This window comes from Diospyros lotus, chromosome 1 (genome assembly GCF_014633365.1).
Source record: "Diospyros lotus cultivar Yz01 chromosome 1, ASM1463336v1, whole genome shotgun sequence".
Taxonomy (NCBI): Eukaryota; Viridiplantae; Streptophyta; class Magnoliopsida; order Ericales; family Ebenaceae; genus Diospyros; species Diospyros lotus.
Window position 1 is genome coordinate 40114227 of NC_068338.1, and position 13321 is coordinate 40127547.

The following is a 13321-nucleotide window of genomic DNA, read 5'->3' on the forward strand; positions in this document are numbered from 1 at the left end:
TGGCGAGCATGTCAATGTTTTTTTGTCCTCAATAATTTATCATATTATTTATGCTAAATAAAGACAATTATATAACTGTAATTAATAATATATTTTATGACATATAATTATTATTAATATAAAAAATACCCCATTTTTCATTTTTAGGAGATAAATTATAATTTTGTCATTTTTTTTTCTCAAAATAAAGAATGAACTTTAAAATCTGCACCATCTCTACTGTTTGGACAGAAGATGACAAGAAAGCAAATAGATTTTTGTTTTCCAAATAGCGGCAACGATGAGTCCTGTGTCTGACGTTGACATGTAGGGGGAAGTGATTTTGTTCGCCCTTTAACTAGATATCATCACCTCACTATTTTTGTGAGGGTAAAAAATAATGGAATGATAATCAAATATTATTTCATGTCGTTTCGTTATTTTTCACCCTCATAAAAATAGTGAGGGTGATAGTCACCCCGTTAAAGGGGTGAACAAAACCGCACTCTACAGAGGGTAGGTATGAGTAAGGGTGTGCAATCATCTAAATTAATTAAACTAAACTTATAAAATCATCTAAATTAATAGAAATTAGAGTAACAAAACTAAATTAATTGAACTGAACAAAATTAATTGTGTATTTAATTAAATTATTTTATTTTATAATTGTATAGGAAATTGGGACGTGAAACCGATGCGAAGCAGGTGGTTAATGCGCGGTAAGATTTAATATGACTTGTGTGTAAATTTATTTTGGTATGGCTTGTATCAGATTATGTGAGAAGTGACTAGGCATGGGGGTATAGATTTAGGCTGTGTGAGTCTCGAGATGGGGTCCTAAATGAAATCAGTGGGGCCACCAAAATCTGATTCAGGGTGAGGTGGATAGGCCTGCATGCATAATACACTTCACATTATTCTATGATTGTCATGCATTTTAATTTACTGCAACTCATATTATCCTTACTGAGTCTCTGGACTCACCCCTATATTTTTCTTACTAACCCAACAGGTGGCTCGGGGTCTGAGTAGGGAAAGGCGGTGTTGATAGATGAGCCGTCAATTGACAGTGACCGTTGATAGTGAGAATGTGTGTTAACCCCCTATGTTAATAATGTAATATATCCTATGTGTTAATTATGAGTGACGGTTATGGTTTAACCAAAAGTGGACTGAAATCAAGTTAAGGTTTCCACTATGAGTAAACCCAGTAGGTGTAGGGAACTTGTACTGATCAGCTACAGCCGGAATCTGAGAAATCTATAAATATGTTAGGCTGTTGGGATTTTATCATACATATTGGTATTTGTTTATTTGATATTAGATTTATACTCTAAGGGCCTAATCAGGTATGGAACTCGGGTGAATTTTTGCTGCCTATGCATTTTTACACCCGAGTTCTCGATCGATCGAAGGCTTCAAAGCCTAGACCCCACCCAGGGTGCCCATATTATTTTAATACCTTATATTGGTAGGGGCATAACCGTCATTCAGAGCAGGTCGATGTTGTATTGTGTGTTATGGTGGCACCCAGTAGTGGGGCCAGGGCGTCACAAATACTCTCATATCTATTCTTAGATATATGAAGACTAATGTCTAATAGTGTTCTAGCCACACCAAAACTATTATTGTTGAATTTCTCCAAAAATTTGTCCATGTAATATGATTGATTTAAATTGAGACCATTTGATACTTATGTGATTTTAACTCCTAAAATCACATCTGCAAGTCCCATATCTTTCATATTAAACTTTGAATTCAACATATTTTTAGTAGATTTTCCTATCATATCATCACTACCAACAATGAGTATATCATCCATGGAAAGACACAAAACAACATAGACATTTCATGTGTCTTTAATATAGACACATTTGTCACACTTATTGATTTTAAACCCATTAGTTATCATTACATTATCAAATTTTTCCTGCCTAAGTAATGGCATTTGTTTTAAACCATACAATGATTTTACCAATTTACAAATTTTCTTCTCTTGTCCTAGAACTATAAAACTCTCGGATTGTTTTATATAAATTTCTTTATCCAAATCTCAAAAACATCTCAAAAAATCCTGAGTATCCTATATGGAAGACTCAAGACAATCTTAATGGTAATGAAGTTAAAACTTCTTGTAAACCCATTAGGGCTCTCGATTACTGTGCACTATAGTCCCTCCACTATTGATATCCCGATCGAGTGAAAGTCATGAACTGATTAAACTCACAGAACTCGGTAACTATGTCGTATCTAGTCTAGGGTGATTAATATAACATATTGGAACTATTTCCTACTCGCCACCTTGATCACTTCTCAACACCTTAATTTTCTTGTTAAGTTGATTTTCAACTTCATTTTTATAGAGAATAAATTTCTCTAAAGGTTCATCCTTACTTTTAAGTAAATATGCATAATAATATTTCGTGCTATCATCAACAAAAATAATAAAATACTTATACACCACATCTTGTTTGTACAAATTTTAAATCGTACACATTATTATTAATTAAATAAAGGGGTTCGATATTTATTTCAATTATTTGAAAAGATGATCTCGTCCATTTTTCCTATGTCGTTTTCTTCAATTCAAAGTCTAACAATCAACTCTTCAAGGTTCATTTTCTTTCACTTATGCTTAAGATAGTTCTTGAAGTCCCTCCAACCAGAAGACAACTTCTTAATAACAACAACCACTTGGAAGGATTCACTTAGGATCATCCACTTTGCATGACTTTCATATAAGATTACTTGAAGTTCTTGCATTTGACTGACTACAGTATTGGAATCCATCATTTTTAAATCATGAAATCGACTGATTATGAATTTCTTCGTTCTAGGATCCTTATATTTATATTTCCGCCCTAAGGACTCCCATAGCTCCTTAGCAATTTTTATTGCAATGTATATGTTATATAATGAATCATACAAATTATTTAAAACATATTTTCTGCATAAGAAATCATAATGTATTCATGTATCAACTGTGTTGATTACTAGCATATATATTTCACCCTCATTTAATTTAGATGCATTCTCAATCAAGAATCTCGCAAAATTCAAGGTAGTGAGGTGAAACAACATCTTTTGTTGCCACCTCTTGAAATTTAATTCATGGATTTTCTTAAACTTTTCGTCATAGCCCATGGGCATAGTAATAGGCATCTAGACTACAAAGACAGATTCTTGTGTCATGTTATTAGAGGTTCCATAAAAATTCATAGGGGTAGCCATCGCAGATAAAAAATTCAATGAGTAAATCTATTTCCAGATTGTTAGACAAAACACAAAACAATATAATAAAATAAAAACATTGTATTTTATTTAAACAATAGTATAAAAATATTAATACAATATAGTGCAAAGGAAAATAAATGCTCAATAATTATGAAAATAAACCAAATCAGTGTAGGGATTGAAAAACCAAAACATGTGTGACACATAGTTCATTTAAAACAAATTCATCACCTCACTGAAAATGCTAAAAATTCATTGGTATCTGTTTTTCGGAGTACAATGGTTTACAGGTTGTGAAGTTAGCACAAATTTCAAAACCTAACAATGAACTGGAATACCAATTGAACACTATCAAATCTGAAAGAGTGAGAATTTTATTTTTGGAAATAATTTTGCTATTACTTCTGAGTTATATTATTTCCAAAGTAAGAAGAAGAAGAAACAGAAGAATAAATGAGAAAGAAGCTAAGGGAAGAAATGGTGGAGGTGTGGGGGGTAATATCCCAAATTTTTTAAAGGGTTTAAGAGTAAATTTTAACGTGGGCCATAGATGAAATTATCAAAAGATTAAGAACTTAAGTATAATTTCTTACAGTTATAAGTATCGAATCGACTGCAGGAAATGTTCCGGAGTGTAATTGCCTAAGAAAACAGATATGGTCTCGACGAGTATCCCGAGATAGGATTTATGATATTAAAAAGAAATTAAAACTAAGACAATTTTCGGTACAGCTAAAATACAACTTCGATTCAAGCTGAAAAAAATTCGAATCATTATAGGGGGCTTCTGGGAAGTCAACGAAACATTGAGAAGGCTCTGATTTTTCATAATGATAAACCTTGGGGTGGTTTCGAGACGAAACAAAGGTCCGATAAGGGCGCATGGAAGAAATTGTCTTTATCGAGTAAGCTTATAATTATTAATTTTAGATTTTCAGTATCGTAATGCAAATTAATTTGATGTTTGAATGTGTAATTGTAATTAAAGAATTTTTCAAACGAAATAATGATGAAATCAGGTGTTCATGTGGTGAAATATCAAAACTTGAGAACTTGAAATAAGAGTCAAAATGACATTTGGAATAAGCTTGAAGTATTAGCTTTGGATTTCAAAATTCATTCAATTATAGTTTTGGATTTCAAAACTCAATCCAATATGGTTTTGGATTTTAAGCAACATTCAATTCTAACTTTGAGTCTTCGGAGTCTGAAGCTTATCAAGGGACAAGTGGCGATATGTGATTGGTTCGAGAAATCTATAAATAAGGACCATGGGTTGTTCTCAAATCATTCCAAGAGAGTTTGAGGCTTGAGAAATTCTAAGGTGAACAGTTTGTTCTTAAGAGAAGGAGAAAATTCTGCAAGAAGAAGGAAAGGAATCAGAGGAGAAGCGAAGAAGAACGAGCCTCGTCGGAGTTTCGGGTTTTCATCAGAATTTGTCCCAAATAGTCATAAAAAATGCAAGGTAAGCCCAATTTTTTTTAATATTTCTGTAGAGAGGGAAAAGAGGGACTTGTAGATTTAAACGGGAGTCGAATCGGAGTTAAAATGAGAGAGATATAGCCAAAATACAAAAATGATGCAATGTTGTCACTCCTGTGCATGAAGGCATGTGGGCCACCTTTAAAGGACGCGTGAAGGCATATGTGGGGCCTATTTTCATCGAAATTTTTTAGTTATGACCCATATTTAATTCCCTTCAACCCTATGTAAAATTTTTGGAGGTTAGGTTTATTGAAACTCGTGTTTTTTTTTATAAAAACTTAGGCCGTTTGCTGTGAAACCGTAACTTCCAGAGATAAACCTTCAAGGTGAGTAATATTTCCTATAAGATTATAGAAATTCATGAATGTTATTTTATGAATTATTATAGTGAAATATTTGAGAAAATATTTAGTTTGGATTTATTGAGGGAAAATAGAAAGAAATAGAGAGAAAAATAAAGAAAATGCAAGAAATTATGAAAAAATAGGTTTTAATACTTATTTAAATAAATATGACGATTAGGGTGCTTTGAGACTTAAGTTGAAGTGACTTGTGCAAATTTTGAGATTAGCACGTAAATCAAGACGATGTATCTATTTCGAAGCAAGATGCGAATATCGAGGTATCCTGATAAGTTTGAGAAGGTAAGTGGTTCAATTCAAAACCCGATTTTATGTAAATAGTCTTATTATATTGTCATGCTTTGTTGTGAATACGCCATGTAGATTTGCATTTACATACTATGATGAAATGTACATACATTCACGATGAAATTTACGGTTATACGTTGCATGGGTTTGAGATTAGGGACTGGCACCATTGCTTTTCTAAGGGTGCACCCATACACCTCAATCTAGTAAGGAGACTGTAAAAATAACGGGCAACACTTAGGTGCGGTCGACCTAAACATGGGAGTAATAATGTTATGTGCATTGCATTTATACACGTGCATTAAATATTTTGTTCCCTTACTTAGATAATTCATCATTTAACTTAGGTTTTGCCTCAAAAATATTCAAACGTTTCATATGGAGATTGTAGTAGAAACTAGGATGAATAAGGCATGAAATGATACATAACAAAATGCACAATGAATTAAATGTATGTTATATAGTTCATGTATTTAAATTATGTTATTTTGAATTCTGAATATTTTGAAAAATGATAATGTATAATCTCATTTATGGTTAATGATTATGTACAACCTTATTTGTGAATAATGTTAAAATATTAGATTAAATTCTAGGTTCTGCATTTAATGTTTATGATAATTCTTTTTCAAAATAAATGTATAAAAATTTTGAGATAGATAAAAATAATTATATAATTTAATCGTAGTTTTAAATAAAATTTTTTTCCTAAAATTATCCTAAATTATAACAGATCTAAAAAAATGGAATGTTACATAAGTCGGTGCTTCTATCTCCTTGTATATAAATATAATATAATATAATATAATATATTTTATATTATATTATATTAAAATAGTACCTTGCATAGTATCTCTCATAATTGAAATTTAGCCGCCCCACGCCTTCACATGCGCACAGTGTCCTTGCACAGGACGCAATCAGCAACCACCATTTCTCACATGCGTATAGTGCACTCCTTTGTTTTTTCTTCTCTTTTTTATTTTATTTTTATAATAATACAAATTATATATTATATTATACATATCCCAAAAATAATTTTTCAATCAATTTCTCATTCATCCATTTATCACTTTAGACATATAAATATACCAGATTTTCCAACAATAGCCACCAAAAAAGCAAAAAAAAAAATAAAAAAAATCACATGAATATCGATAAAATGACTAAAGCCCGCAAAGGTCAAAATGAAACTTACCATTTATTCTATGTTCTTGCTTGATTGACGATTCCACTATAGTTTTAAAGTTGTTGTTATGACTCATGTGGTGAATGTGGCTTCAAGGCTCTTGTAATATTTCATCAACTTATTTCTATGGCAGGAGCATAGTTCTTCCCAGTAGATTTTTGCATAAGTTAGTTCTCAAGTTTATTACGGCTAGCAACCCTACAGGCTTGACCTCCAATTCACCTTGTAAGCTCTATCCAACTCAGCCCAACATCTTTCTCCAGCCCTCTTTCTTTCATGAGCTTCCTCAACTGCCCAATCTCATCCCACATGCCATATTTTGCGTACACATTTGATAGCAAAACATAAATCCCCACATTATGAGGATCCAAATCCAGAGCCCTGTGAGCAGCCAGTTTGGCCAAATCAACATTCCCACATTCACTGCAGGCACCAAGCAGGGCTCCCCACATGGAAACAGAGCAACTGCCATGTGCTTTCTGTGACATCTCATTCACAAGCCTCCATGCCTTGTCCATCTCACCAGCTCTACAAAGCAAATGAATGAGGCAGCCATAGTGTTCTGGGCTGGGATTCAATCCAAAATCACAGACCATAGATTCAAAATACTGGATCCCAAGATTCACTTGGCCAGTATGGCCACAAGCTGAGATGACGGCCACAAATGCCACCCCATCTGGGGCAATCCCCTCCATGAGCATCTCTTTGTATAATCGAATCACTTCTTTAAAATGCCCATTTCTTCCATGGACACTGAGCATTGAAGTCCATAGAACAACATCCCTCTTCCTTTCTCCCTCTTGTCTGAAGCCAGCCATGCCAAAGACCTGCCCAGCTTTCTGTACTAGACCACAGTTTCCATACATTTCAATCAATGAACTCTGCAGAAATACATCATCTCCCACATTAGGAACTGTTCTAATGATTTTGGCGTGCACTTGCTCCCCCATTTTGATAGCAGGCAATCCGGCACACGCCCGCAGAGTAGCCAATAACGTGAAGTTATCACAGCCCAAGTGTAGCCCGGGCATCTTCCGAACAAATTCAAGTACCTTAACCCACAATTTGGCCTCGGCGTAGCCTGACAAAAGAACATTGGCACAAACTGTATTTCTTACAGGCATTTCGTCGAACAGTGCTGCTGCATCCTTGATGAGCAACAATTTCGAGTGTAGATCAAGCAGAGCGCTCCCCACAAACACGCTGGACGCCCAGCCTAATCTCATCACAAGGGCATGCAACTGTTTGCCAAACCCGGCGGCTTTCGCGGCAGAGGAAGCCGTTAACGAGCTGCACAACGCGTACGTGTCAACCGGAACGCCGCTTGCGTGCATGAAGGCGAAGGTGTGGAGAGCAAGAAAAGGCCACCCTTTTCGACGAAAATCTGAGATCAATGCGTTAAATGGTAATGGGCTCGTGGGGTTGATGCAGGCCAGAAACTTGGTGAGAGTTTGAAGCTGGTTTCTCTCAAGGCATGTAGTATACATGAAGATGAGGTCGGTGTGGAGGCCATGGGAGAGGAAGAGGAAGCCGGTTCTCAGTAGGCGTGCGTGAAGTTTCTTCAATGCTCCAACTCCAAGATTCTTGGTTTGTAAACAATGGCGTAAGAGACAAGAGATGGACTCATAGTTTCGATTGATATGAAAAGGGTGTTGGATGGACATAAAAGAAGGAATCAATATGACTTGATTTTTCGATCTCAGTCAGGTTTCAAACGGATTCTAGCTTTATTTAGCCAATGGAAAATTTGGTCAGTGTTTGTTCTCAAGAATCTCAACTAAACCCAGTCCTGAACTGAACATTGACCGTATGCTGGTGCCCATTAGAAGTTTCAAATATAAGCGTCAAAATGGGCTTGCTACTGATCTTGTGTAATTATATTATTATTATTATTATTTATTAGGTAGGGGTGAGCATTATTTCGGGACAATGATGCAACTAATTAATACGCCCATGTCATGTGTCGCATTATGATTAGTTTGGGAGATTTCCCAAACTTTCTCTTAAAATTTGATTGAATAATGTGGAAAGATTGGCAATGGAATGGAAGAGTATAATTTCAGGTGATTTGTTAATGTCAATTTTAATTTATTAATAAAATTCTGATTTAGCGGTAACTAGCAACTTAAAAGATTTTAGGAACTTCAATTACAATGTTTAATTCCTGTCATGTGAAAGATTTTTTCTTAAAATCTTCTCTGATTAAGAACTTCAAAGTCCAATAATGTTTAATTATTGTTGTACTCCATTTATAACTCAATCCTCTTGGATTATACTTAATCCTTTGAAACTTTTTTTTTTTTTTTTCTAAAAAGAAAAGTACCAACATGAAGTGATATGGCATGCCCTTAATTTCACGTGCCTTGGTTGCATTTTAGTTCATGTGTCACCTACCCTAATCAATTCAACCAGAATTGTCTATGTATATCTACAATTATTCTAAAATGAACCGATCATGACTAAAAATTCATTCATTCATTCATTCATGATGTTTATGACCTATGGATCAATCAAGCTCATATCATATTCTTCTTAACTTAATTAGAAAAAAATTAAGTGCAGATCAAGTAGTAGGTGTATATTTAAAATTTTCTTTGACATGATGGGCATAAACGATAAAATAAATGAGTATATATTGTGTATAATTTTAAATAGTTTAGAGTCTTAATGGGTCAAAATTAACATATTTACATGTAATCAAATTTAAGTTCAAATATGTTTAATATTAGACCTAGTTAAATAGATTGAATGATATCTCTATTGCATGTCCAGTTTGATTAGGGTCATTTGACCATTATTCTTTTTGAAAATTATTTGAATTTAGATCAAGAAAATAAAGAAGAATTTGAAACTCCTGAAAGAGATATGTTATTCACCAATATGTCATTTTAAATTCTTTTTTTTTTTTTACAGCCATGTCATTTTGAATTCTTATATTTTTTGAGTTTAGGGTAAATATAATTCTAAATCTAAATATTTTTAACTAAACCAATGTATATACAAACAATAAATATTAGGAATTTCAAATTTTTGATAAAAATCATCATATCCAGATGAAACCCTATTGAATATTTATTATATGATAGAATCAAAGATAAGAGACTGAATATATTCTTAATGAAAACGAACATAAAAAAAAAGAAGAAAGAATACAATTAGAAATATCAAATAGGTGTATTTCGTCTGAATTTGGTTAATTGCCTTTCTTAAAATTAGAGTGAAGACTTCGTATCCTAGAAGAAAAAGGAACTTTATTTTAGTTGTTAATAGGAGATAAAGTGATGCAAAGTTGGGCATAAGGAAAAAGACAGGTGGGTTGACCTGGATGAGGGGTTGCTTTCTCCCTCCTGCATGATGCATCCATCCCTTTCAATATCACCAACCAAACCCATGTCTAGGTTTTTAGAATAATATTATTTTACATCTCTCTATTATTATTATTATTATTATTATCAAGAATTACGTGTTTACAACATTTTTATAAATAATCAATTTTTTTTTTTTTTGGGGGGTAGTATTTTTATGGGTCCTCCGTCCTCCTGTAGGTTAGGCTTGCATTAATTTGCAATGAGTTGGGTTGGACAGGGTTGGTTCTGTTTGGTTGGTTCATGGATGAGGCAATAATGGCTTAGTTTGGTGGAGAGGAGGGTGGGTAGGCTGGACGGTTGTTAGTTCCATCACGCATTCCATGTAGCTTTTAATGCCTTTTATGGCGGAATCGATGTCTTACCCACCTATTCTTCTCCCTTTCTTCTCATCCTCTCGCTGCTTATCCACTAACCACCCCTACTTTATAGCACACAATCCAATATCCTTCCAAACAATACCATTGATTTTGTTAATCGACCTGCAATTATAAAATTCATACAAGACATGTAATAGTCTATTATCATTTATAAACTCGTTGAATAAGTATAATAATTTACAAATTATACACACACAAATCATACACAGACATGTGAACCCATGGATGGACCAACCCTCTTAAAAAGAATCCCCAAATTCCAAATGATGAAGTAATGAAGAAAACAGAAACAGAATAAGAAGAAATGGAGTTATTCTGTTAGTGTTTTCATGCTATCAATTGAAGCAACAGTAATCATACCAGGAGAAGCAACGAGAAATATATGGTCCGGGATGAAATTGAATATCCAAATGATCAATTAAGCTGTAACCATGGACCGGAATTGGATCTAATTATGATATTCGATCGATCCCGATAATCATACAAAGAAGAGAGAGATTGTGGAGAGATAAAATAACCTACATCAATTTTACTCTGTCTCTCTCCTTGTTGCTACATATAATTGATCACAGCATTTCAACAATTCATTTCATCCCTCTCCAAGCTTCTGAAATCCAGTACACCAGTTTTCAACTCTAAGAAATCATAACCAATGTTGATTCCACCAGTACCTCTGCTACAGCTGCAATCCTTGCTGTTTTGAATCCCCAAACGGCACGAGAAACAAAGAGAAGCGTTATTCCCAGTTCCTGGCTCAGTTTTCTGTTCGTGTGGAGCGCTAATTCTCAGCTCCAGGTTCAAGTCCGCAGCTGAGACTTTCTGTTCTTCCCTAGCATCCGCAGTTGCAAACGATATGGCTTTCACTTCCATTGCCGCCGGCTCGTTCATCGGTCTGTGGGTTACCGGATCGATGCCGCGGTTCAGCAGCTTTCTTCTTATATGCGTGTTCCAGTAATTCTTGATCTCGTTATCCGTTCTTCCTGGTAATCTTCCGGCTATCAGAGACCATCTGCAACAATAATGACATCACAGATTAATGATTCCATATGAAATTTGTGTTTGGACTCGAAGATATACAGGGATATATGAATTATATATAAGTTGAGGAGTTACTTGTTACCAAGGAGGCTGTGGAGTTTGATGATGAGCTCGTCTTCTTCGTCGGTGAAGTTACCGCGCTTGAGATCAGGTCGGAGGTAATTGATCCAGCGGAGGCGGCAGCTCTTGCCGCAGCGGAGAAGGCCCGCGGCCTTGGGGAGGGAGCGCCAGCAGCCCTCGCCGTGAGCTCGGATGTAAGCGATGAGGCGATCGTCTTCTTCTTTGGTCCATGCTCCTTTGTTAGTGTGAGCTTTCTCGCAGCAAGGAGACCTTCCCATTGAAGCACAGTTTCGGGTGTGCTTTTGCTTAATTGAGCATCAAGCCCGGCCCCTGAGAGTCCCTGGTATGGAGCTTTATACGCTTTTGGCTCTGATAGAGAGTGAGGGGGGGGGGGGGGGGGAGAGAAAGGACAGTGAGCTTCTAGATGAGAGTTGGTGAGACAGTTTGAGGGACGGGACGGTAACCTCTGTTTGATGACATTGGCATCGTCACATAAAGTAAAATAAGTTGAAGATAGAGGGCATCCATGGCCATGGGTAACCATCAGGTAGGTGCAAGCTAAGCTTTACTAGAGTGTTCAACCATAGTATTGTCCGATTATATGAATTTTAAATAAAATTATTAATTATATCATACATACATAATGGTTATGAGCGCTGTTTGCAAATTGGACATGATGAAACAATACATGCAAACAATGTAACCCAAAGAAAAAGACTGCCAAGAGATGGTCTATATAATTTTAAGTATCTCTGGAATTGTAACCTAAAGATAAATGTTGATAAGTTTTAGGATTTCAAATTTCTTGTAACCTAAAATTAAGTGGTAATGACTTTGGAATTTTGAATTTGAGTCTCTTCACCCTCAATTACGAGCTATTTAATCTTAATTACCAAAAAATAATTAAAAATTTTCAATTTGACATTAGATATCAAAGCTAAATTTTAGAAAACACACACAAGGAGTATATTTTAATCTTCTTTTATTTTATTTTTTTTGTTTCATTCACATACCTTACAATTATGTTTATTAATCTTCTTAGGTAGCTTTTTGTTAAAACGATCAAAATAGGTTTATATCAAAATAAAATTAAAAATACTTTTAGGATCAAAATATAGAATTATTAAAAAAAATGAGAAGTATTCTAAAATTTTTATTAGACTATTTGTTAAACATTTTGAAATGAATTGAAAAACATATGAGTTATTTTTTTTAATTTGTGAGATTTAAGATAAAAAGTTATATGATTTTTTTTAAGAATTATCAGAAAAATTTAATAAATATAATAAAAAGTATTTTTTAATTCAAAAATTAGGTACAAAAAATAACTTTAGTTTTTTTCTTCGCCTTTAATATCCCTCCCAAATTGCAGACTACTTCTTGCCCGCCACCACACGTATCTCTCTCTCTCTCTCTCTCTGGCTGATAACAAGTTGGAAAGCAACTTGTGCCCATGCCCATGAATCACGGTTCATTACTTCTAGCAGCAACTTGTTTTTGATGATTTTTAGGGAGAAATATGCATACATAGGAGGGAGATGAGGAAGCCCACTTGTGCCCAAGTTCATGCGTCTATTTTACCTACCTCCCCACCTTTTCTCCCTGTCCTTTTCCGACACTGGCCCCATCTTCATTTCCAACTTTGCTTTGGTATCCTTCCATTAATCTTACTGATACTGCGTCAGATTTACCAATAATCAATGCAGATCCGCCTCGATTCACGCTCCACTATTGAAGACTTACATCACTTAATACGACTTTTAATTTTTACTTTTTTTTTTTTGGGTTACTGAGGTGCCTTACTTGTACGGAATGAAGGATTTAATTTGTGAAAATGTTTTTTTTTTTCCGGAAATAATTTTAGAAAAATCGAGTTAGGGTCACGGAACTTGTTTTTGTAAAATAAAAAAAAATGAATGGGTGGGTAAGCAACGCCGCAGG

General features: G+C 34.6%; 2 protein-coding genes across 2 annotated transcripts; both read right to left on the reverse strand.

The window, feature by feature from the left end:
* Positions 1-6623: 6623 nt before the first annotated feature.
* On the reverse strand, positions 6624-8489 carry LOC127798055 (pentatricopeptide repeat-containing protein At3g12770-like). The gene has a single exon (XM_052331355.1). The coding sequence runs from the start codon at positions 8199-8201 to the stop codon at positions 6756-6758; it is 1446 nt and encodes a 481-aa protein (XP_052187315.1). The 5' UTR covers positions 8202-8489; the 3' UTR covers positions 6624-6755.
* A 1948-nt stretch (positions 8490-10437) lies between these two features.
* Positions 10438-11777, reverse strand: LOC127795712 (MYB-like transcription factor 4). Its single transcript, XM_052327571.1, has 2 exons — positions 11396-11777; positions 10438-11291 (listed from the first exon to the last, which is right to left on the reverse strand). The coding sequence occupies exons 1-2, from the start codon at positions 11656-11658 to the stop codon at positions 10859-10861; spliced, it is 696 nt and encodes a 231-aa protein (XP_052183531.1). The 5' UTR covers positions 11659-11777; the 3' UTR covers positions 10438-10858.
* Positions 11778-13321: the final 1544 nt, after the last annotated feature.